Source organism: Solanum verrucosum, unplaced genomic scaffold (assembly GCF_900185275.1).
Source record: "Solanum verrucosum unplaced genomic scaffold, falcon-dt-bn FXZP01000073.1, whole genome shotgun sequence".
NCBI lineage: Eukaryota > Viridiplantae > Streptophyta > Magnoliopsida > Solanales > Solanaceae > Solanum > Solanum verrucosum.
The window spans coordinates 1,375,900-1,401,994 of NW_026020298.1; the positions used below are offsets into that span (position 1 = coordinate 1,375,900).

At 35.4% G+C, this 26,095-nt stretch overlaps 3 protein-coding genes across 3 annotated transcripts; 1 reads left to right on the forward strand and 2 right to left on the reverse strand.

Annotated features, from left to right (window-relative positions):
• Positions 1–5,610: 5,610 nt before the first annotated feature.
• LOC125834764 (phosphatidylinositol/phosphatidylcholine transfer protein SFH12-like) lies at positions 5,611–8,728 on the reverse strand. The gene is made up of 13 exons (XM_049513913.1): positions 8,659–8,728; positions 8,287–8,551; positions 8,110–8,209; positions 7,772–8,038; positions 7,618–7,695; positions 7,417–7,518; positions 7,283–7,332; positions 7,011–7,110; positions 6,837–6,929; positions 6,650–6,748; positions 6,398–6,521; positions 5,879–6,279; positions 5,611–5,801 (listed from the first exon to the last, which is right to left on the reverse strand). The coding sequence occupies exons 1-13, from the start codon at positions 8,705–8,707 to the stop codon at positions 5,715–5,717; spliced, it is 1,815 nt and encodes a 604-aa protein (XP_049369870.1). The 5' UTR covers positions 8,708–8,728; the 3' UTR covers positions 5,611–5,714.
• Positions 8,729–19,374: 10,646 nt separating this feature from the next.
• Positions 19,375–19,928, forward strand: LOC125834762 (60S ribosomal protein L44-like). The gene has a single exon (XM_049513912.1). It carries the CDS (start codon positions 19,440–19,442, stop codon positions 19,755–19,757), a length of 318 nt encoding a protein of 105 aa, XP_049369869.1. The 5' UTR covers positions 19,375–19,439; the 3' UTR covers positions 19,758–19,928.
• A 4,358-nt stretch (positions 19,929–24,286) lies between these two features.
• Positions 24,287–24,883, reverse strand: LOC125834798 (uncharacterized). Its single transcript, XM_049513949.1, has 2 exons — positions 24,638–24,883; positions 24,287–24,562 (listed from the first exon to the last, which is right to left on the reverse strand). Exons 1-2 carry the CDS (start codon positions 24,881–24,883, stop codon positions 24,287–24,289), a joined length of 522 nt encoding a protein of 173 aa, XP_049369906.1.
• Positions 24,884–26,095: the final 1,212 nt, after the last annotated feature.

Here is a 26,095-nt window from a genome sequence, read left to right on the forward strand (position 1 = left end):
CTTCCCTCTTGATGTAGTAACTCTACTACACCATTACCTAAGAAATAACTTTATTGCCCACTAAAACAACTAACTCTAGTTGATTTAGACTTCAACAACTCCAATAGCTAACTCTAGCTATGACTCCAAAAGATACTGATAAAAACAAACATTGATCTACTTCCTTTATAGTATAGGAATAGATCTACAATGTGAAACATTGAAATATAAACCTAAGAAAACTAGGAACGAAGACAACTCTATCAGGTCTCTTGTAGTTCTTTAGGAAGATATTTCTGGTGACTGGCCTTTGCAATATTCTTCAATCCTTTTTGAGAGTGAAAAAAACTAAGGTTGAGTCTTATGATGTTGGCCTTATATATGATAGACACGAAAACCCAAAAGTAAGAATAGAAACACCATTGGCCAATGACTCTGCTACACTGCAACAGACGCACGCCACGCTCCTACATGATTGGTGTTGGCAGAGTACTATTTTCAGTTGTCATTTTCATGAATATGAATATCGTTCACAAATGGGATCAGGTCCCCTTACAAAACCCTTTTGTTTGTCAAATCATCAAAACTAAATAACAACATATATCACGAGTTATATGGTATTTTTTTTTGTAAAGAACATATGTTCTATATGTTTGACTCTACAACAAAAATAATTTTTAGCGGCAATAAATATACACATTAACAATGAGTAGTAAAAAATTTACCGGCATTAGTTAATTGTCATTAGATCTAATGTCACTATAGGCTTTAGGACATTTACAAAGAGTGTTAATTGCCATTAAAATAACAAATCATATATTACTAAAAGTGGAAAGCTCCAACCTTTAAAGTTGGATTACCATTTTACCCCTTCATTATATTAAAATATTATAAATTATTTAATTAATTAAATAGTAAAAAAAGTCATTAGATGACCTTATATATGATAGACACGAAAACCCAAAAGTAAGGACAGTAACACCATTGGCCAATGACTCTGCTACACTGCAACAGACACACGTCGCGCTCCTACATGATTGTTGTTGGCAGTGTACTATTTCCAGCTGTCATTTTCACGAATATGAATATCGTTCACAAACGGGATCAGGTCCCCATACAAGATCCCTTTGTTTGTCAAATCATCAAAACTAAATAACTACATATATCACGAGTTATATGATATTTTAATTGTCATTAGATCCAATGTCACTATAGGCTTTATGAACATTTACAAAGAGTGTTAATTGTCATTAAACTTACAAATCATATATTACTAAAAGTGGGAAGCTCCAACATTTAAAGTTGGATTACCATTTTACCCCTTCACAAGGATTAATTACATGTTTCAGGTTCAAAAACAAAATTCTACGTGTTTAGATAAACAAAACGTCAAAACATTTCAAATTCTTGGCTATGTTAATTTAGAAACAATGAATATTTAAAGGCGACTGTTTTTTTAAATGTTGTCATACTAAATGTTAATAATAGCTAAAATAATTATTGGAAATAATAATTTCTCTCATTTTACAAGCTTTCCAAAATTAGTTTATACATTTCTGGAATGATTATAATTTATAAATAATTAAAAATAAATAATAGGTATATAATTTAATAAAATAATTACTATAAAAATTTGTAGTAGCTTATGACTTTTTATGATTTTCTATAGCACTAATATTATAAGTTCAAAAAATACTTTAAAGAGATAAAAATAATTTCAGAAAGTCTTTTTCACTACCCTATTAACTACACATACATATAGTGTATGTTATTTATTTATGTCATTTATTAAATTAATAAATTCATATTATATTGAGCTCGTAGTTATAAAGATTTTGCAGAAATTGAAGAGTTGTTTTTTCATTATTCAATACATATTATTATACTTGTCAATTTCCTCCATATATCAGCTCACACTTTTGCATTACTCTTATTTTACTCAACATACTTCCTTATTCATGTTTAGGTAAATATATTCTACTGTTTTTTTCCTTCTCTTCCTCTTATTGCAATTTTACATTTTTCATTCCAATTTATTGATATTATTTTTCCTAATTTTGTCTTTCCTTTTCTTAATAGAAGTTGTTGTGTGCAATCCATATTATAATGCAAAAAGAAAAATTGACTTTATAGTGTTTTCAAAAATACAGATATAATTATTGTTATGCATTTCAAGTTTTCTTTATATATACACTGTTGATGTTGATGCATAGATTGAAAGTTTCTCAATGAATTGCAGGGGTTATTGCGAGGTATGATTGATTAAATTCATTAGAAGTACATATTCTTATTACGCTTCTAGTTTGAAATTTGAGGGTATCTGTTTTGATTTCTTATCCTATACATGTTTTCCAATTTCTATTGCAATCAATTTTTTTAAAAAAATTTATACATATATTTATAACTATAGATATATATTATGCAAGCATATAATATGGGATTGTAATGACCCTCATGGTCATTTCTGTGTCTTGCCTCATGTGTGTCGTTTAGAGCATTCCTATAGCGACCCCAAGTCATTTATGACTTGCTGGGACTGACAGTTCGGTCACCTGGTCGTTCGTTTGGTCTTGGTGCGAGTTTTTGTGTTTTGGAGCTTATGAACCTTGAACAATCATTTTCGATCAAAAGTTCAAGAAGATAACATCGGAATCCAATTCTGACGATTTCATCAGCTCCTGAAGGGTCATTTTAGGCTAGTAGCATGGTCGTCATGACTCCCGAGGTTTTCAGTGTGAGTCGGTGCGATTAGGCGTTTTAACTTTAAGTTTAAGCCTAAGTTTGACTTTGGTCAACATTCTGAGTAAACGCGCTCGGATGAGAATTCCATCAGCGTGGTTAGCTCCAGAATGTCGAGTTTGGTCTAGATTGACCCTTCTATTGTGTCTGGAGGTTTTTGATATCTTTTCGAGCCCTTTTGTGGGTTTCGACTTAAAATGACTTTTGGAAGTGGGACCCACTTTTTATCGAAATGACCTCTGATGGAAATTTTGACTGCGCCGTTGAGTCTGGAATATCGAATTTGGTATGGTTGCCTATCTCGTTTGCGTGCACGGGGTTTCGAACAAGTTCGGAGCACTCCGTCGGAGTTTTTAGTTTTTGGGAAATTGCAGATTTTCTGCAATAAATGCAGAAAAACAGCAACATATTTCCAAACTTCAAACCCTCATAACTCTCTCATCTCTCAACCGATTTGGGCGATTCAGAAGGCAAAGTTGTGAGATTTTTCGAGGACAACAAGTTGGTGAGCTCGGATAGTGATTTGGAGTCCCCGTTTGAGGTAATTTTTGAAAAATACCTGCTGCCTCACCCTTTTTGTGAGCTTAATTTTGGAAATTTTTTAGACTTGTTTTCTTAGCCATTTTAGATCTGATTTTGGTGATTTTTGAGGCTATCTTGAGTGGTTTTTCGAGGAGAACATTGTGGTGTTGTCAGATTTTACTGTAGACCGCTTGTTTTTGGTAAATTCACTGCTGTCCCATTTCTAATTTTTGAGAAAAATTGGGTTTTAGTTGCATGTTGATATTGTGTTGTTCCCGAGCCCCGAATTGTGTCCCATTTTGGGACATGAGCTGGGGGAACTGGTTAGGACCCACTTTTGGGGTTAATTTCGGAATTTCCTGCGCGGGTCCCACGATTCTCGTTTTGACTCCAAAATTGACCCGTCTCCGTTTGCTGTGATTTTGGTGTCTAAACGACCGTAATAACGTTGTGATTCTATTTTTGATAGCGGGGCAGCGTTTCGAGGACATTCGGAAAGGGAAAGCTCCGGAGAAGTGATTTTGGAGCACGTGTGATTGGCCTACAGGTAGGCTACGGTTTTCCTCTCTTAGATTGAGCTTGAGAATGTGAATGCATGTTGATTAGTTGGGATTTGGGTTGGGTAGTCATTGAATCTTGCATAGGTGTTAAGAAATCATGTTTTCGGCCTATTTTGGGAATTATCGAGTAACTGTGAGCATGCTTTGTATTATTAACGGACCCTCCTCGCTATGTGGAGTGTTTGCATGCTTAATTATTGTTTATTTGAAGCATTTGGGCCTTAGTTTAGGTTTGACTAGGGCTTGCCTTAGAAATACATGATTCGGATCCAATAGGCCTTAGTTTTACCCCGACGTCGCTCGGCCGACTTAGATCCCTGTAGACTGGTGTAGCAGACTTGAGTCTGATAGATTGGGCCTTAGCTAGGCGATACGCTTGGTCCGACTTTAGTTATCCTTATTTTCCCCGATGTTACGGCTTCACGAGTTACGTCGGCGAGACTAATTCTACTTCGCGATTTGAATTTGGTTTTCGATTTGGTTCCAAGGACTTACATTGATTGGCTATGTGTGGACGGCGTTTCACGGACATTTATGAGTATGGATCGATTGGGACTCTTTCAGCAGCTACATTAGCACCTTTATAGAGCATCCGGTTTAAGGTCCGACCTCTATTGCCCAGATACTTATATAGAGCATCCGGTTAGAGTTCCGGCCTCTATTGCCTAGATACTTATATAGAGCATCGGTTAGAGTTCCGGCCTCTATTGCTCAGATACCTATACAGAGCATCCGGTTAGAGTTCCGGCCTCTATTGCCCAGTTACTTATATAGAGCATCCGGTTAGAGTTCCGGTCTCTATTGCCCAGTTACTTATATAGAGCATCCAGTTAGAGTTTCGGCCTCAAATACTTGATACTTGTGATTGGTTACTTGAGTACTTCTGCTGAGCATCCGGTTCGAGGTCCGGCCTCCGTACTGTCAGATTCTACTAATTAGGGTTGAGGTTCTGGTTCGATGTTTTTCGTTATTGGGTTCTTTTATGCAATTCTCTTTAGTTATAGTTATTCTGTGTACTCGTCGGGCTTATGGGGGTCTGTTCGGGTTTTTATTTAACTTGCGCACGAGTGTACCTTCTGGGCTTATGGGGTCCAGTTAGGTGTAGTTAGCTTATAGATTACTTTAGTTAGTTCTTTCTACACTCGTGTGCATTCCATTGTTACTTAGATTTCCGCTTTTGACCCTCGGTTTGTATTATTCCTTCTTTTCATACTGCCTTTACTTTTCAAGTTCAGTCGGCCTATGATGCCTACTGGGTACCTGTTGTTTTGGTACTCATGCTACGCTCTGCAACTATTTCGTGATGCAGGTCTGGGCACTAGTAGCCAGCGTTGATCGAGCTTGGAGCAGACTGATCCGGAGACGGGAGTGAGCACACGACGTTTTGTACTATTTCAGTCTCCATCTGTATATATAGACTTGTCTTTTTCCTTTCGAGACAGTCCAGTCTCTGTTGTCCACTTCTGGGGATTTTGAAAATTGAGTACCACATATTTTTATCGTTTGAAAATAATGTATCGTGCAATAATTTGTTTTTGAGACGATGGAAGTGTGATATTTTGCGACCTAGCTCTTGTATTTGAAAATCCAGTATTATAATTTGACAGAGGAGAAGGAAGCAAGATGGGAAAGTATGTTAAAGAAGAAAGGTAAGGCAAGAATATGAATTAGAACTAATGTAAACTGCTCTTATCCATCATATATACACAGAAAACTAATTAGAAGCAAAAATGCAAGCCGCAAATTAAGAAGCAATTGTTGCTGAATGAAAATCTAAAAAGAAGCAATAGCCGGCTCAGATCAGATCATATACAGTAGCTCATATTAACTTGCATTGCAATTTGCAGATGCGGAATTTAAATAAGCTTTGAGTCATCGGCCATTCAAACAACATTATTTCTTGTGTGTGTTGGCTTAAAAACCAAAGAAATTCTTTTTTTTCTTCTTCTTCTCAATGTAGGCTAAGAGCTCCTCTTGACGGGAAAGGGCTGTCTCAAGTGCCTGCCAATAATAATAATAATATTAGTTGTATGCATATGGAGTAATAATATTAAATGATAATCAAGACAAGTAAGTACCATTTTGGTTGCACAAAGCTCTTGCTCCAATTTATCAACATGACTCATGACATTGTTAAGCATTTCCTCTTTTTCCGGTGGTAAGGAACTAGGCTTGTTGCTAAGACTAATAACCTTCTCCTCTAGCTCTCCCATTCGTTTCATCATGCTGAAGTACTCATTATTTGAGATGGCAGGTCCACTCAACCGATATTCTTGACTATGTACTGGTTTAACATGCATATCAACTCCTTTTAAAGAACCTGACAAGAGAGTCGAATCTGTAAGCTTTCTTGGCATGTTGCGTGTCATTCGCACCATTGTCACCACACCCATCACAAATGTCATCACTCCTGTGAAAAGGTGGTTGCTAAATCCATCGGGGGACTTAGAAATATCATGCATGGGTAAGAAATCTGAAGCTGAAAACAGGGAATATATGTAATAGTTAATATATACTACAAAACACCGAAAGCAAAACCAGATTTTTAACTGATCAACTATTAAAACATGTGGTATACAATTAATGAGAGAGTGTACCTTTAGCAATGGCGTAGTTGTCCGCTTTTGTAGCTTTAGGAATAGTTGGATCAATTACTTTGTCAACAACAGGGATGTATTTATCACGATCATATGCACTAGGATGCTTCTTATTTATATCAAACTATAAAAACATTTCAATTTGTTAGTATGGAATAAGCAAATGCATTAGTATGCTTTTATTATAGTGAAGCTCAAGCTCATTTCATGTGGATTCTATTCTAATATGTGGTGGATGAAGAAGAACCTTACTTCCTCGTGGACAGTGGAGAGCTGTGTAGGTGATACGTGATCCCGCTGGATCTTGGAAGATGCAGTTCTCATATTAATAGAATTGCTCTTCTTTGCGTCCTACAACATGTATTGAAATCACTTCACTAAAATGTTATTATAAAGAATCAGAAAACAACAAAAATGGAAGATTAGATGAGGCAGGCACCTTTAGCTTGGCATTCCCATCCTCTGAAATTGTTTTCTCATCAACTGGAATGGAAGTTTTCTTTGTGCATTTATGCATACCACTGTGAACCATCTGGCATAAATTAATCATATATCAATGGAAATGGCAATTGCATCGTTCAAACGTACTTAACACTAGAGGGATGAAATTAACCTTCATTATTTCTGGATCATTCCATGGCCCTTTATCAGAAAGCATACATCCTCCTTTGTCCTCACAAGTGCAAGTACCGCCTAAGAACTCTGGAAGTTCGCTGATGCAAGGCAGTGACAAACAACTCTCTTTAGCCTCTATTTATGAACTTTAGTTAGTGTTGCAAAATTCATACTAAATAGATAATTTCTTATATTTTTTTTACTAGAATCAGAGTTGCACATTAGTTAGAGGTATGCTTGAAGAGAATATTTAAGTTCACCTGTATTTACCTGGCATCAATTATTTCAAGCAACTTGCTCTGGTATTTGTTACCAAGAACCTAAGAAGAAAGAAGAATGAATTTATTATTCCTATGAAAATCATAGAGGCAGTCCATTCTGATTGAAGATGAATTTAGGCTTACGTTTATCTTTGCGGTGGTCTTGGGGTCAAGGAATGACTTAACAGAGTTCCATAATAGCCTGAATCCAGAACCAGCATTGATGATATACATACGACACAAGCTCTAAACAGTGGATAAAAATATTCATGTAAGCAACACAAACTTGAAAATTTTCACCAAAAAGTATGTCTAATGGCTTCAGCCAAGCGAGAGAACAAGTACCTCTGGATAATTGTTGCCATCAACACCTTGGAGGCACTGAAGAAGTTCTCTTGCTGATTTGTTGAAATTTTTAAGTCCCTGAGGCATTCATTATTGATGTAAATTAAGTTAGTAATTGCTATAAACTTCCTATGGAAGAAATATCCAAACATACCACTCCTTGCACATCCAAAATTGTTGTGCTTGTATCAATATGTTTTTTTGCTGCAATGGAGCAGGCTGGCAATTTGTCGTTGAACGTCCTCTCAAACTCCTGCACATGGTACTTAAGATATCGGTCCATTGTTGTGACTTGTAGGAGCTTGGTAGAATCTACTTGACCAATTCTTTCGATATAAACTGGTCTTCCTTCTTTGTCAACTCCATGATGCCCTTGAGGATAGTATTTGACGACTTCCTCCTTTTCCTTGAACTCAAAGTCCTAAGAAAGAGGTAATAAAACTTGATTTATCTAATTCAAATTTCGTTACTGAATATTTCAAAATAAAGTACCTGCATGATAGTGTCTGCACCAAATTCCTTCCTCCAATTAATCATATCAGACCACATCTGCTTTGATTTCTCTAATTCAAATTTCCTGGCCTTCAAAAACCTGTATATATCAAGTACAAATACAATTGTCATCAGGCATCAGACATTGCATCACATGTGAATTTAATGAATTTACACCTTAGCATCATATGATAATCGTCATGTTGTTCAAGAAGTAATTCATCCAATATAAGTGCTTGACGAAAGGCATCAACTGACTTTGATTCCTCCGCATCATGCTCATCCTCAAACACAACAGACATGACCCTGCTACTATTTCTACGGCCAGTTTTTTTTAAAGATTGTCTAAATTTGTTGGAGGCATTAAGTGCCTTTTTCTTGAATGACCCAAGCCTTGGCTTCTTATCCTCCTCGGTGTTTTCAATATCAATCTTTTCCATACCTGTACACAACATTATGAAATATAGTTTACACATCGCCTAACAAGATTCTAAATCCAAGATAATTTCATCGATTTCAACCTCCAGTTCAAGATTAAGGGTAGCTTACTTGGCCTGAGTGGTCGTTCAAGAGGTCCTGTTGACATTTTGCCACTCATGATTGCAGGTCAAAAAAATATTTGTGTCAATTTACTCTCTTGCTGAATGCGTACACCTATAAAATCAAAGTGAGAAATAAATTTCAAATCATTAGCGCAATTTTATTATACAATATCAATTGAAATTCATTTTGTAATACAAAACGAAAAGACAAATCAGGTTCCGTTTGTAGTGAAGGAAGAATTAAAGGGAAACAAACAGCACAAAGTGATGAAACTTTACATTAGAAAAACCAATGTTCAAATTAAATGAAAAACAAACTAGTTATCTCATTAATTATTATTATTATTATGAAAATTTAACAATTTATATGTTGAGGTGAGTACATATATAAAAAGAAAAGAAATTTTACGTGGGGTGAAGGGTATTCATGATTACCAGTGACAAAAAAGAAATGGCAAGGACAATAAGAAAATATGGAGGAGTTTTCTCTTAAATTACCTAACAACTCTGCACGAAACAAACGGGGATCCTTATAAATAAGTGAATGGACAAGCTATAAAGTTTCTCTAATTTTTTATTTTCGAACCATACACACATTATCATATTATAATAAACAAATCATTGGCCCTCTTTCTTCCAACCAACTACCTAACCGTACGTCTCTCATGCATCTTCTTAATTAATTTCCATACGTACTACCATTTCACCTTCCTGCTAAATTTTAACCTTCTTTCATAAACTTGTGCCTACTAATACAAGTCTAATATTAATTACGTACATGTATAAGATAACACTCCTTGGATGAATATTCACCAAATGCGTTACATTCATAACAATAATCTTAATTATACTTTTTCTACATTTTTCTGAGAAAATGGCCAAATGACCCCCCATTCTATTAGTGGATTCTCAACTACACACTTATATTTTAGGAGGGTCCTATAATCCTATTACCCCCTTGAACTATTTTATGAGTAGTAGAATTATTTGCTCCCTAATGCTGAGTTGGCAAAGAAAGTGGAATTCACTTTCTCAAAGAGAGTGAGATGCAAACTTTCTTATTTTTCTTTTTCATAATTTTCTGCTTTTTTTTAAATTTATGTATGCTACTTTTTACTTTTATTTATCTTTTCCATTTTATTTTCTTTCTCTTCTTTCTATATCTCTTCAACACTCCGTCTGATTTAAGTTGTCTGAAAAAAAGTATGAAATCACCTCATGATTACTACTACGCTATCTCCTTTCTTCTTCTTTTTTTAAAAGAAATCGACTTCACTTGAAAAAATTAGGAGAATACAATCAACATTTTTGCACAGCTAAGTGTACATAAGTTGAAGCACAAAAAATCAAAATTGAAAAATATAGAGGAAACTCAGTTGAGTAAATAAAATAACAAAGCATCAAAAGTCAAAATTAGTATCTTTTACAGCTAAATTTTTACTACTTCAAGTATAACAATGCACAAAATTGAAGAAACCCAGATTCAAATCAGATCCGAAAGTTGATTAGTGATTATTATACAAGTATATCAACATCAAATTCGTTAACATGAACAATGTCAAGAGCTTCTGAGTTTTGAAAAATGTCAAAGTGCATAGAACAGGTCGTACATATGTGATACAAAGTGTTTTATCTAACACGTATAGAAGAAGGAGTTCACGGTTAAGGAAGTTTTCTTAATCAATTAAGGAAAACTACATAAAGTAGGAAAACTACTATGCGTAGGTTTTTCTGTGAAAGAAGTCGAGTGCAAACAGGAGTCCAAGTCAAGTTCGAATTGAACAAGACTTTAAGGAGGCGGCAAAGACAAATTCGAGTTGAACAAGACTTCGTGGAAGCGTGATCTATATATAGGGCAATAGTTTCTTTGAAGAAACTTGCACACTTACATTGAGAGTAATATCAAAACACGATCAAGAGTTTTGATTTTTATTTTGGGGAATGCTGCGAGTTGAGAGAAATATTGTACGATTGTAGTCAAGAGTTTTTGAATACAATCAAGTGTTTGTGAGTAGGTTTTCTTTTGACAAGTTTGAATAACTTGAAGAACGAATAGAAGACTTAAACATGGGGTTTTTTGTCTTGGGTAGTTAGGAATTAGAGTTTATAATTCCTTAGGTTACATAGCTTTGTAATCGTTGTGTTATTTGGAGGTTTATAAATAATACAAAGTGTTATACGACGAAATTGTTTATTGTTAAGCTTTAAATAAAGAGAAACAAGTAGTGAGTACGTGTTCCTTTACAGAATTCAGGAGGGTAGAATTTCAACAAGTGGTATCAGAGCAGGTTATCTTAATCAAGAGTCTAATAACTCAAGATAAAGATCATTTGAGTTCTGCACCTCCTCTCGGACATGGTCAAGGGCAACATATCAGCAGACCACCATTATTCAATGGTCAATACTACTCATGGTGGAAAACAAGGATGGAAGACTTCATTCAAGCCGAAGACTATGAACTATGGGTTAGAATCACTAATGGGCCATTAATCCCTACTGTTAAGGATAGTGAAGGAAAAGATGTTCCAAAACCTAAGGATAAATACGAAGAAGCTGACTACAAAATGCTGGGAAAAAATACAAAGGCTAAATGAATTCTTGTATGTGGACTAGGACCTGATGAGTTTAATCACATCTCAAGTTGTACCTCCGCTAAACAAATATGGGATGCTCTACAGAATGCTCATGAAGGTACAACTCAAGGTCAAAAATTCAAAATTGTTAGGCTATACACTGAATACGAAGCCTTCAAGATGAAATCCGGAGAATCACTTCAAGACATGATTACCATATTTACTACTGTAGTAAACGAGTTAATCTCCCTGGGAAAAGTATACACCACGGAGGAACAGGTAGACAAAGTGCTTAGGACCTTGCCTAGATCATGGGAAATAAAAGTCACTGGAATCAGAGAAGCCAAGGATTTAACCAATATGACTTTGGATAAACTGGTAGGTAATCTCAAAACATATGAGATGAACATCAATAAAAGTAGTAAAGGTAGCAAATAAAAAAATCTTGGATTCAAAGCAACTGAAAGTGATGAATCAGATATAGATGATGAAGACCTAGCACTGATCAGTAGAAACTTCAAAAAACTCTTCAAAAGGGGAACAAATTCTGGAAAAAGGGCACCACCCACCAAAGAGAAGAGTACAGAGAAACCACAAAGTGGAGGATGCTTCAAGTGTGGAGAAGTCGATCATCAAATTAAGGATTGTCCTATGTGGGAAGTAGAATGGAAAAAGGAAAGGGCTGAAAATGAGAAGAAGAAATTTTTAAACAAAAGAAAAAACAAAGAGAATGAGCAAGCTATGTATGCAGCCTGGGGAACAGGTTCAGAGATGTATGAAGAAGATGTTGATGACATTGCTCTAATGGCTATAGAAGAATCAAAACCTGAACCTGACTCAGACTCTAAAGAAAAAAGGGTAAACCTTCTTAATCTCAAAGATAAGCTAGTAAAATTCTCTAAGAAAAAAAAATATCTTTTCTAATGCTCACATCTACTGAGACAATCCAGGAACTAGTTAAAACCAAGAATCAAATATTTGCTTCCCTAACTAGTTTAAAATTTGAGTATATAGATCTTGAAAAACTCAATGCTAAACTAAAAGCGAAAAATAAGCTTTTATCACAAAAATGTTCAACAATTAGAGTCTTGTAACATGTCCAATAAAACTTAAAGAAACAGGTAAGGACAAAATATGTGATAGGTCAAAAGATGAACTTGAAATTAAAAAGCTCAAAAACGAATTGTGCTCTAAAAAGGAAAAATCAACAAAAATGAGACTTGAACTAACTAGGACTAAAAATGAGCTTGACCAAGCAAATAAATGGACTAAGTGATCTATGATATGTATCACATCTGGGCAATAATCACCAAAATCAAAAAACTGGAATAGGCTTTAAACAACCTAGAATTGATAATCCCTTGCTATGCATCAACTGTGGTAACTCAGGACACTCTAAGATAAATTGCCCAAACTACAGAGCCACCATAAAAACAAAAGGCACTTATAAGACACCTCAAAGGAAAAAGTATACTCAGAAGAGATCTAATCTACCTAAATGGATACATAGAGATCTTATTCATCCTTTTGATTCTAGTAAAGGATCCAAGTTAAACTGGGTGCCTAAAACTAACCTATGAAAATTTTCAGGAAAAAGTGAGAGAAGCAAGCAACATTGGTACATAGACAGTGCTTGCTCGAGACACATGACTGGAGATACATCACAATTTCTCTCACTCAAAGAAGGAAGAGGTGGAATGGTAGCTTTTGTTGGAGGAAAAAAGGGTCAGATTAAAGGCATCGAAAAGATAGGCAGATTAGATGAAAACTCAATTGACAAAGTATATCATGTAGAAGGTTTGAAACACAACTTGCTAAGTATATCTCAACTATGTGATAAAGGAAACGAGGTAATCTTCTCATCAACTGATGTTAAAGTTATTAATCTCAAAACAAAGAAGGTGGTTCTAACAGGAAATAGAGATAAACACGTATATACAGTAGATACATCCAAGATATCTGATGAAAACTTAGTTTGCTTGAGTGTGATTGACAAGGATCTTTTGCTATGGCACAATCGTCTAGGTCATGCTAGCCATGTACAACTAAATAAACTCATCTCTAATGAACTAGTTATAGGACTGCCTAAAATAAAATTCAAAGAGGCAAGGGTTTGTGAAGCATGCACTCTGGGAAAGCAAGTGAAATCATATTTTAAACCAAAACAGGTTATAAGTTCAACTAGATCCCTTGAACTAATACACATGGATTTATGTGGTCCCATGAGAGTCAAAAGCAGGGGAGGGAAAAGATATATGCTTGTTCTGGTTGATGATTATTCCAGGTATACTTGGACACTATTTCTAACATCTAAAGATGATGCATTTGATGCCTTTTGCTCCCTGATAAGAAAACTCCAAAATAAATTTGATAAACAATTGACATCAATTAGATCTTATCATGGTACTGAATTTGAAAATTCAAAATTTGCTCAGTACTGTGACTTTCATAGAGTTGATCATAATTTTTCTTCTCCTAGAAACCCACAACAGAATGGTGTAGTTGAAAGAAAAAATAGAACCCTCCAGGAAATGGCTAGAACAATGATGATTGCTAATAAAGTCACAAACCAATTCTGGGTTGAAGCCATAAATATTGCATGCTACACCATAAATAGATGTATGTCGCGACCCTTGCTAGATAAAACTCCTTATGATCTATTAAAAGGCAGAAAACCCAACATCTCGCATCTAAGAATATTTGGGCGTAAATGTTTCATTCATAATAATGGAAAAAGCCTATTAGGAAAATTTGATGCACGAAGCGATGAGGGAATTTTTCTGGGATATTCCACACATAGCAAAGCCTATAGGGTACTGAACAAACGAACATTATGTGTGGAAAAGAGTATACATGTTGTATTTGATGAGTACAATACTATGTCTAACCAAAACTTGCAGGAAGATGAGGAAATCTCCACTGATAATGCAACAGAACAGGAAAGAGAAACAGGTCGCCTCTATGAAAATGATGAAATCAGCATCCATACTCTTAACGATCAAAAAGAGAACTTAGAAAGGGTGCCTGAAGAAGAACAAACAGAGACAACTAATAGTCAAGATACAGAAACTCCCAATCTGGTCCTAAAAGACTACAAATATCAAGGATCACATCCTTTGGACAATATACTCACTGATCTCACTTCTGGAATAACCACTAGATCAGGTATGAAAAATCATTGTGCCTTCAATGCATTTTTGTCTATGATAGAACTAAAGAAGATTAGGGATGCCCTTCAAGATGCAGATTGGATAATAGCCATGGAAGAGGAACTGAACCAATTCGAACGGAGTAAAGTTTAGAACCTTGTACCTAAACCATCAAACAGAACCATAATTGGTACAAAGTAGGTATTTAGGAACAAGTTAGATGAACATGGTACAATAACGAGAAACAAAGTCAGGTTAGTAATTCAAGGGTACAATCAATAAGAAGGGATAGATTATGATGAGACGTTCACACCAGTAGCAATATTGGAAGCAATCAGGTTATTACTCATAGCATTTGCAGCACACGTGGAATTCACCTTGTATGAAATGGACGTAAAAAGTGTATTCCTCAATGGATTACTAAAAGAGGAAGTGTTTGTTAAACAACCCCCTGGCTTTGAGAAGATTGACTATCCTGACCATGTCTATAAGCTTGAAAAGGCTCTTTATGGGTTGAAACAAGCTCCAAGGGCATGGTATGATAGATTGTTAAAATTCCTCCTAAGCCATGGATATTCAAGAGGTAAAATTGACAATACACTTTTTCTTAGAAACAAAGGAAAGGATCTACTGATTGTACAAGTGTACGTTGATGACATCATAATTGGAGCAACAAACAAGGCACTCACAAACGAATTTGCCAACCTCATGAGCAATGAGTTTGAGATGAGCATGATTAGACAGTTAAACTACTTTTTAGGGCTTCAGATAAAGCAAACACCTACAGGTACATTAATTCACCAACAGAAATATGTCAAGGAACTGCTTAAAAGATTCAAAATGGAAGATATGAAACAAATAGACATCCCATTAGCCACATCCACTAAGTTAGATCTCGAAGGAACAGGTTCTTCTGTGGAGCAAAAATTGTATAAAGGTATGATTGGTTCACTTTTGTATCTTACTGCTAGCAGGCCTGATATTGTGTTCAGTGTGGACTTGTGGCTCAATTTCACACCAACCCCAAGGAATCTCATCTCCAAGCTGTTAAAAGAATTCTCAGATACTTGAAAGGAACCACTGATTTAGGACTATGGTATCCAAAAGGGAGTAATTTCGAATTAATAGGATATGCTGATGCAGATTATGCTGGTTATCTAGCAGACAAAAAAATACCACGGGTATGACTCACTTTATAGGTTCATGTTTAATTTCATAGGGATCAAAGAAACATAAAGAAGTCGCACTATCCACCGCGGAAGCTGAATATGTAGCAGCAGTCTCATGTTGTGCTCAACTACTATGGATCAAACAACTACTCAGTGATTTTGGTCTTAGTGTTAAGGGTGTCCCAATTTTTTGTGATAACACAAGCGCAATTAACATTGCAAAAAATATTGTCCAACATAAGAGAACTAAACACATAGATATTCGTCATCATTTTTTAAGGGACAATGTAGAAAAAGGGGAAATTTCCATGAATTTTTGTGCCACTGAACAACAAATTGCAGACATTTTCACAAAGGCATTAGCAAGGGAACACTTTGAATGGAACAGGTTGAAATTAGGAATGATAAAGATCACATGTGTATCTCTGCTCACGAGAGTAAACTATGGCACTTGATTATGTACTATTATGCTAAAAGTTTTTAATACTCATAACGAACTGTAACTAACGAATTCATCATTCTCAGGTAATTAGGAACTCAAGGATTTGGATTTCAAAAATCATCATCCTACACGAAAATGTATGTCTAATAAACTTCTTTAAGTGAGACCAAAATATTAAGACTTATGCACTGGTACCCGTTCCCGCATTAAATACCTGTCAGAAGGATTTTTTTTTAAACCACCAAACTCAAATCAATCTGACTTCTCCATCAAATCAACATGTTCTTCTTCTCTAAAAATCCTTCCACTTCCCTGTAATCATTCTCAAAAATCAAAAACCCTTTTCTTTCTCACTCTCCACAGAAACCCATTCTCCTTCATTAGTCTCGCTCCTAAAATCATCAAACCCTATTTTCAAAATCATGGTGTCTCTCTCAAATTTCAACCTTGCCATCATCCCCTTTGAAAATCTAGAAAACCTTCTTGAATTACCTGTTGTTATGATCACTGACCCTTGCGAAATAACCCATCTTGCATATCCTCTTATAGAAGAAGCATTGATTTAGGAGGAAAGGAGAAACCAGAGTATTTGTGATTTAGGAGAAGAAACGAATGCACATAGTGAGGGGGAACCCATATCATTGAAGGAACAAGTTCATCTCTCCTATGAAGATAACGATGATATTCCAATAGTTCAACTGATTCCTAAGAGACTTCATTCACGACTTAGTACACAGTCCGTCCAACCACTTGCTATGATTCTTCCTGAGGCTCAAGAAAGTCCTATTTTGAATACATCAGAGCCGTTTCAGGTACGAGTGACTCGTTCTGGACAACGAACTCGGGATGCAGTGATTCGTGTTATGGCTACTCCGAAAACTCGCCCGGTGAAGAGTAATGTTGTTCTTCCCTCTAAATCTATAGAGATTAATGCTAACATAGTTGAATCCAAGAAGAGTAGAAAAAGAAAAAGAAATGCATCTAAAACAAAAGACTCTGGTCACATAGAGAATGGTGATAGTGATCTTGAAATTGAAAGAAAGAAATATCAGGATCGGATATAGTCGTTTAAGAAAAAAAGTGTGATTTGTGGTAGGTTGATTACTGGTTTGGGGGGGAATGAAATGGGTGAACTGCTTACTCTGTTGAATGCACAAGGCTGGACTGCGTTGTTTATTTGGGGTAATCGACGTCGTAAGAAGGCTAGGAAAGAAACTAGGTAATTCTATATAAATGATGTTGGGTCTGGCTCTTCTATTTCGAGTAGTGTTGCTGGTGTATTGTTCACATTAACAGGTGAAGTTTTGGAAAAAATATTGGGTGTACCTAACTTGGGATAGTGTCATTTTGTCAAATATAGTTGGCCTCCCTTAGAGGGTCTATCATCAGCCTTTGAGATTTCTCGTCGGTTTACGAATGATCCTACTTTAGCGAACTACACTAGGGTGGACAAATGAGCCATGCTTCCTCTACATAAGCTACTCTTTGATGTGGTACACAAAATTATTCTCCTTAGGAAGCAGAAACGTATGGAGGCAAACTATTTGGATCTCACACTCATGGATTACTGATTTCACAGGTTCAAATTAATCTACCTAAATTGATCGTTAGTCACATTAATAGAATCTGTGTGGATGATAGCACAGAGCATGGGCTCGGGTATGGATTTTGGCTATGCGATATCTTTAAGTATTTTCAGGTCCCTATCGAGGAATGGCAAGAACAGACTATCAAGGATGTGTTGGGGGTAGTAGATAATGTTGCTATACCTACGACCTCAAGAGGAGCAAATGCACCTATGCAACGTTTGAGAGCCTCATTGATGGTTAAGAATGAGGAAATTACTGTATTACAAGTTTCTCACTATGCTGCAATAGATCAGTTGCACATTGATTATTGATTGGAGCATGCTAGATTGGTAGAAGAAAATTCAAGGCTTAAAGAGGAGTTTGCTCAGACTCAGGCTGCACTAAATGCTGAGAGATCATCCAATTCCGATCGTATGAAGCACTTCTTTGAACTACTAACCAAAGGCTCCCCTTCCTCGTCCTCTGTTTTGCAACCTTCTGTCTAAATACTAATTTGCTTGTGCTATGTTTTGTTATTTAGGATCTCACTTTTTCAAGTATTTAGTAGGCATTTCTGTTTGGTGTGGATAATGGTTTTTGTCTCTGATCTGTGATGTATCTAATGACTCAGTTTGGTGTTTTTTTTGTTATAGCTTGTTGTGATATTATTGCTTGTGGCATGGATGTGTCTTTATTTCCAAATTTTTTGCCTAATGTCAAAAGGGGGAAGAGAAGCGTGCATATGGCATATGTGTAACCTGTTCAATGCAAGTAGATTTCAATCCAAGCATGAAAAATTTGCCATAGTCAAAAAGGGGGAATTTGTTAGGAGCTTCTGAGTTTTAAGAATGTCAAAGTGATAGAACAGGTCGTGCATACGTGATACAAGGTGTTTATAGCTAAAACGTATAGAAGAAGGAGTTCACGATTAAGGAAGTTTTCTTAATCAATTAAGGAAAACTACATAAAGTAGGAAAACTACTACGCGAAAGTTTTTCTGTGAAAGAAGTCGAGTGCAAACAGGAGTCCAAGTCAAGTTCGAATTGAACAAGACTTTAAGGCGGCGGCAAAGACAAGTTCGAGTTGAACAAGACTCTGTGGAAGCGTGAACTATATATAGGGCAATAGTTTCTTTGAAGAAACTTGCGCACTTACATTGAGAGTAATATCAAAACATGATCAAGAGTTTTGTGAGAGTTTTGATTTTTATTTTAGGGAGTGCTGCGAGTTGAGAGAAATATTGTACGATTGTAGTCAAGAGTTTTTTTAATACAATCAAGTGTTTGTGAGTAGGTTTTCTTTTGACAAGTTTGAATAACTTGAAAAACGAATAGAAGACTTAAACCTGGGGATTTTTGTCTTGGATAGTTAGGAATTAGAGTTTATAATTCCTTAGGTTACATACCTTTGTAATCGTTTTGTTATTTGGAGGTTTATAAATAATACAAAGTGTTATACGAAATTGTTTATTGTTAAGCTTCAAATAAAGAGAAACAAGTAGTGAGTACGTGTTCCTTTACAGAATTCAAGAGGGTAGAATTCCAACAAACAACCCTGAAGATTTTCTCCTTTTAAATTGTTGTGAACCAAATCAATATGTTTACGACTTTGAAAATTCGGTAACTTTCAAGGATTTCACCAATCAAATTCATATCTCATTCAAATATACTTCATTTTTTAGCTTCCCAAACTGCGACAATATTCTCATTGGAGAACACCCATTAAATACCAAACCTAGATATTCAATATTGGCTTGTATAATAAAATTGAGAACTTCTCTGAAAATAATTCAAACAAAGATTAAGAAACTAATTTTTTTTGGATTGGCACCAGCTGAACGGCGATTGTGCTCTCTGTTATTTCTGTCTAACCTCTCGACCTGCGAAAATGGTGAACGTTCCTAAGACAAAGAAAACCTACTGCAAGTCCAAGGAGTGCAAAAATCACACCTTGCATAAGGTCACACAATACAAGAAGGGGAAAGATAGCTTGGCTGCTCAGGGAAAGCGTCGTTATGACAGGAAACAGTCAGGTTATGGTTGTCAGACCAAGCCTGTCTTCCACAAAAAGGCTAAAACCACAAAGAAGATTGTGTTGAGGTTGCAATGCCAAGGCTGCAAACATGTTTCACAGCACCCAATCAAGAGGTGCAAGCATTTTGAAATTGGTGGGGACAAGAAAGGAAAGGGAACCTCACTTTTCTAGATTGCCTCTGAAGTCACCCAGAACTTCCTTTTTGGCCTTCTCCTATGTTGCACTGTTGAATTTTAGTTATTTTGGATGTTGGTTCTTTTGTGTTACATTGTCTTCCAATAGATGATTTTTTTGTTATGAATAGTTATATGGAGATCCTATCTATATTCTAGTTTTTTGGTAGTATGTTTAATGTTTTAGTAATTGAATTTTAAGTCATTGGGATGCAGTTCAAATGTTTTAGTTTATATAATAGCAATGTCCCTTTAAGGATTGCACACTTTGAATGCATGGTAGTTTGGTTGAAAAAAAAAACTAAAATTTTTGAGGTTTTAGAAATGGAACTTGGAATTTCCACTTTAATGGCAGAAAATTTGTAGTCAAAGAAAAGGAAAAAGAAAAGAAGAATGGGCTGAAATAGAAAAGAATAAAAGGAAAATAGAATAAAAAAGTAGAATAATAATATTTTAATTTAAAAAGTACAATATATTTATGTGGCATCGCGCGTGCAACCCACCACTTACCACAAATTTGGGTGTGATCTTTTAAGGGGCACTATATTCCACTTTTAAAATGTCTAGGGGGGTAATAGGACCCCCGTAAAGTATAAGTGTGTAATCGAGAATTGACTAATAGATTGGGGGGTCATTTGACCATTTTCTCACATTTTTCTCTTTTTCATCCAATTTCACAATCATACTAGTGAACTTATTCGCGTTTTGCACCATCATGATAAGAAACAATACAATCTTGTTATAAACTTAGTCGGAATAGAATTTGATTAATTTTTCATATATATATATATATATATATATATATTCCCATTATTTAACTCTAAACACTCTCTATATCATCAATTCGAAAGTTTATTTTATTTTAATTGTAAAATAATGATTTCTATTTGATAATTGATAAGGAACTTTCACAAACTTCAAAAGTTTAATATTTAGACTTAAAATATGATCGTTAATATAAACCATGCACCATAAAAAACTTTCTTTTACACTAAATTTTGAATCATTTATTTACCCTATAAAAAAATTGTATGTCTCTAACAAAATGAGAGAGAAAAACTATCAAAATAATTTTCTTAAAATATTCTCTTTTATTGTAGGTGCCAATAATCATCTCTCTATTTATCATAAAATGATATTGATTTTCTTCACACAAGAATCGGTTACTAAAATTACAATAAAGTTAATTAACCAACACTCTTCGAACAAATTTTATAATAAATAATACTAATAAAAAATAACGAAAAAATTGTTAACGATACCACCTACACATCATTCATGATCTACTTAATTATTCAGGGCATATCTAGAGAGTAGGGTAAGGACTCCTAAAGACACAATATTTTATGAATTTAGTTAATATATAAAGGACAAAAGTTTAATAATGTCAATTAAAAGAAGAGCAATTTTCACATATAACAATCAAATAATTCTCATCACAGACGATCTCCACATGTCCAACTTATAATCAAAACATATCACAATCTCCAGCACAGACGATCTCCACGTGCCCAACTTATACTCAATTTCATGTCAATGCATGCGCACAATAAGATTTCAATAAAAGGGATGATGATGCATCTCAATCAATCAAATATCGGCATGATAAATAATCACCACAACTATCACAAATATACTGATTCAATAAAGAAACAATCACACAAACAAATCAAGTCAATAATACATCAACTAATGACCATATGCTTTGACATTCTCAAATTACAATCCGTCATTCTATAGTAGTAAATTTTCCCTTTATAACATTGGTACTTGTACCAATGCCCATCACACCATTGGTATGAGACCCCCATCTTTTTCCCTGACCCATTGTCTATTAATATTCCATTTTTAGTTTTTAATTAGAAAAATGTCCTTCAATGAAGTCTGAAAGTCTTAACATACCTTGAATGCCGAACACGTGTCATGAATCCTCAAGATTTTGCTTTTTCCTTTCATAAAGCTTCAGAACGTTCCCAATCTATCAAATATTTAATATTCGTAAGCAAGTGAGTCTGTTGACACCCATATTACTATACGTCTAGCCTAAACCCAAAAACTCACCCTAATCTATGATCAAGTTTATAAATCTTGATGTCAACTAATATGTCAAGTCTCATATTCCTAAATTTTAAGTTAGAGTTAAGTCTCAATTCTTTCAAATATCATAAATTTAATTATATTTATATAATTTAATACACCTAATATTTAATCGCATATTTCACAATATCATAACTAGAATCATAACGTTATAATAAAATAAATAAAAAGATCAACCCACAATAGATGGTATCCCAACAATAGCCTACACGTTGCAGCAAACAAGAAACTCCAAAATTTGAATTTTTTTCCTTTTTTTCCCAACCCAAGTACAAATCATTAGCCAATGATAGTTAATCATTAACCCATTGGCGACAATTACCTTCCAAGATTTGCAGCCATATATTTTTCAATTTCAACCCTTCCAGTAGCCCACATGCCAAACAAAATTCATAGTTATCCAACGTATACATTAACTGTAAGATTTAAGTTTTAGTATTGATATTTTACCTAGAATATTTGGGTGCTTATTTTTCGTGATGTCGTGATTTTCTTTTTCTGTTAGTAGAAGCCACAGTGGATGGTGGTATGACAAAAAGAAATATCAACTCCCACTTACTCTTAATTCATCTCTATATATGAGTCAAGTTACTTGGATATTAAAGAGCAACTTCCATATATAGCAAACATAAAAATCATATTTGTATGTTATAGCTATAGTTTGCATAATTGCGCTCAATAGCAAACTTTATGTTTGTTATGGCTATTAATATGTATATTTCGCTATACATATATAAAAGAAGCAATTGTATAATCTGTTTCGGTATACATATACAAAAGAATCAATTGTATAATATGTGTTTGTATAAAGCGAGAAAGAAAGAAAGACAAAAGAAAATTGGACAGGAAAAGATATGTATTTGTATAATCATAAGTGTACAGGACGAAAATATATGTATTTGTATTTGTATATACAATTTTTTCTCGCTTTATACAAATACAAACGCAATTTATACATTTGTGTTTGTATAAAGTGAGAGAGGCGAGTGAGATCTGGGAGAGGGAAGAGAGGGGAATGAAAAGATATGTATATATACAATTTTCTCTCGCTTTATACAAACACAAACGCATTTTATAGATTTGTGTTTGTATAAAGTGAGAGAGGCGAGGAGAGACTACCCAGCGAGAAACGAGAGTGGCGAGCGAGAAATTCAGGGAGAGTGGCGAAATAACAACAGTTTGCTACGGGTTACAATTAAATCAAACTGTGGTTATAACATTTAATTTGAATTAATAGTTTGCTATTTTATATAATTTTCCCTTAAAAGAATAACAAACATATAAAATAAGACTGCGATTTTTTTTTCGGAAGAAAATTCAAATATAATAGAGAAGATTACGTGTTAAAAGAAAAGAATATATGTTGGAATAATAATTCAAAGTTCGGGTAGGAATCCTAAGTTGTATAGAATTTGTTATTTTTGGTATTTATTTAATTTTGTCTAGTTAGGATTTGTTTGTCCTAGTTTATATAGGAATACATTTTCTAGTTTTAGTTTAATTTGATTTCTTGCTTTTATAAATATGGATGTTGCTAGTTAATTCAATATATAAAAAATACATAAAATATACATAATAGAGAGGACTTGAATTTAAGATTCAAGAACATCTGTGTTTAAAAAAAATAGTTTCCTTCAAAGTGGTGTCAGCTTATACGATCCTGGTAGAAAATTTGAAAATGTCCGTTGCCGGCGGGCGACTATGATCCATAAATGACCGTCATCCGTCGTCAGCTTCAGAAACTAAATTTGAGGCCATGATCCACGAACCTCCTTCACGGACCGTGGACCCAACGACGGTCCGTTGATCCAGGTCGTGGTTCGTGATCTCCTGAGCAACTTTGGCTAGCCAATCCAACAAATCTTTCAATTGCTCTTTCAACTCCTTAAGTTCTGTTGGATCCATTCTATAAGGAGGAATAGAAATAGGTTGCGTATCTGGGAGAATGTCAATATCGAAGTCTATTTCCCTTTTAGGAGGAATACCAGGTAAATCATCTGGGAATAATTCTGGAAACTCATTCACAACAAGGACCGACTCAAGAGTAGGAGTTTAGGAATCTACATCCCTCACCCTAACTAGATGGTGAATGCAACCCTTAACAATCATCTTTCTAGCTTAAAGACAAGAGACAAACTGACCTTTAGGCATAGAATTTCCCCTATTTCCACTCTAGGACGGGCACATTTGGAAACTGAAACTTGACTACACTGGTTCTACAATCAATAGAAGCATAACATGAATGCAGTCAATCCATACCAAGAATAACATCAAAATCTAGCATATCAATCTCTACCAAATCAACAAGAGTAACTCTATGGGAGAAGGAAACAAGACATTTTCTATAAACCCTCTTAGCCATAATAGAATCACCAACAGGGGTAAAGACAGAAAAGGGATATAACAACACATCCGAAAAAATATCAAACCTCATAGCCACATATGGCGGAGATCAATTAAAGCATAAACATCAAGTTCGAAGACTTTCAACATACTGTTAACTACATCGAAAGAACCCTCTTGTTCATCTTGAGTTTGAAGTGCATAGATTCGGTTTTGCTTGGGAGCATTGGAACCCAAACCACTAGGAGGAGCTTGCTTACCCTCTGTTTCTTCAGCGGTAAGCATCGGGCAATCCCTTATCTTATGGCCACTTTTACCACAACCGAAGCAACCATCCGTGTCGGCTAAGCACTTACCCTCATTCTTCATTCCACACTTAGCACAATTAGGCAACAAGGACCCACTACCATTTCCTCCTTGAGGCTTAGGGTTAGACACCCTATTTTTGTTGAACTTTGAAGGAGCATTAGAGGAACCTTGACCGAAAAACCTTTGTCGGAACCTAGAACAACCATGTCCATCGGACCTTAAATGTGAGAAATAACCATCACCAATCTTAGCTCTCTTAGCCTCCCTAGACCTTTTCTTAACCTTCTCCTCTTCAATATGTTGAGCATGAACCATGAGACGAGAAATATCCATATCATGGATAAGCATAGCGGTGTGACACTCCTTAACCACCATTTCAGACATACCCGAAACAAACTTACTCATTTATGCCCTAGAATCAGCAATCAAATAAGAGGCATACTTAGACAATTATGTGAACTTCAAACCATACTCTTTCACACTCATACTTCCTTGATGAGGGTTGATGAATTCAAGCACCTTTGTCTCCCTCATCTCAAGGGGAAAGAACCTATCAAGGAAAGCAACTTTGAACATTTCCCAATCTAGAGGATCTGCATCTTCCGATCTCCCTGCTTTCCATTGGTTGAACCAAGGTTGAGCAACAACCTTAAGTTGATAAGCAGCTAACTCCGTCTTTTTCACCAGTGTCACTCCCATAATCATCAATACCTTGTAAACCTCATCAATGAACTCTTGAAGATCTTCATTAACCTTAGAACCATGAAACTCCCAAGGATTCATTCTAGTCAAGTCCCTCACTCTAGATGTTATCATACCCACATTTGGGTTCACGGGAAACACAACCTCCCTATTGGCTTGGGCTGTCATGGTTTGAGCCAATACTTGAAAAGCATCCCTAAACTCCGCATTAGTCACTTGCCTGGTCAAAGGGTCAACCGGAGCTTGAGCAGAAGATTCTTGTTCCATATTTTCCTTCACATTCCTTCTAGTGTAAGCTTTTCAAGTAGCCATGTAATGTATAACATCGGGTAATGATTAGGAGAGAGACCTTATAGAGTTAAACTCTATCGCACGACTTTAGAGTAATGAAAGAAGCGGAGTTTCCTAATCATCTTGTAGCCTCTCATTCATAAATGTGGCGCGCTTCACACTCATGAACAAGACTCTACTCGATGTGGTTTATGAAACATCCTAGGACGATTCTAAACCTTGTGCTCTGATACCAAGTTTGTCACGACCCAGGGGTACACCCTACATGTAACATGGCGTACAGGACCCCGAGAGGCACAATACAAGCCACTTAGCATTCATAACACAAGAAATAGAACAAAAGAGATAAATACAACATTTCAAGTCCAAGAGTTTTATAAAAGTAAAGCTGAAGTCTAAACACTTATCTCATTAGGCATCTAGTACGATAAAATGAAATTGGACCTAGCCCATACATCACGTCCAAAACTGAAAACAAGAAAGAAACTGAAATCAATGATAATTCTTCGTCGAAGCATGAGGACTCACCAAAGCTCGGAAATCTCACAAATCAACCTCTAGACACGAAACTAAGAACCCTGACAATTGGATCCT

What these genes read in the sequence shown, in the direction of transcription:
- LOC125834764 (XM_049513913.1), bottom strand. Translation starts at nt 8,707, where the DNA reads ATGAGTGGCAAAATGTCAACAGGACCTCTTGAACGACCACTCAGGCCA. An exon ending in TTTTGGATGTGCAAGGAGTG is followed by an intron (nt 7,696 to 7,771) that starts GTATGTTTGGAT and finishes TGAATGCCTCAG; the next exon opens with GGACTTAAAAATTTCAACAA. An exon ending in TCTCCACTGTCCACGAGGAA is followed by an intron (nt 6,522 to 6,649) that starts GTAAGGTTCTTC and finishes ATGTTTTTATAG; the next exon opens with TTTGATATAAATAAGAAGCA.
- LOC125834762 (XM_049513912.1), top strand. Translation starts at nt 19,440, where the DNA reads ATGGTGAACGTTCCTAAGACAAAGAAAACCTACTGCAAGTCCAAGGAG.
- LOC125834798 (XM_049513949.1), bottom strand. Translation starts at nt 24,883, where the DNA reads ATGGTGGTTAAGGAGTGTCACACCGCTATGCTTATCCATGATATGGAT. An exon ending in CAAAGTTCAACAAAAATAGG is followed by an intron (nt 24,563 to 24,637) that starts GTGTCTAACCCT and finishes TGTGGAATGAAG; the next exon opens with AATGAGGGTAAGTGCTTAGC.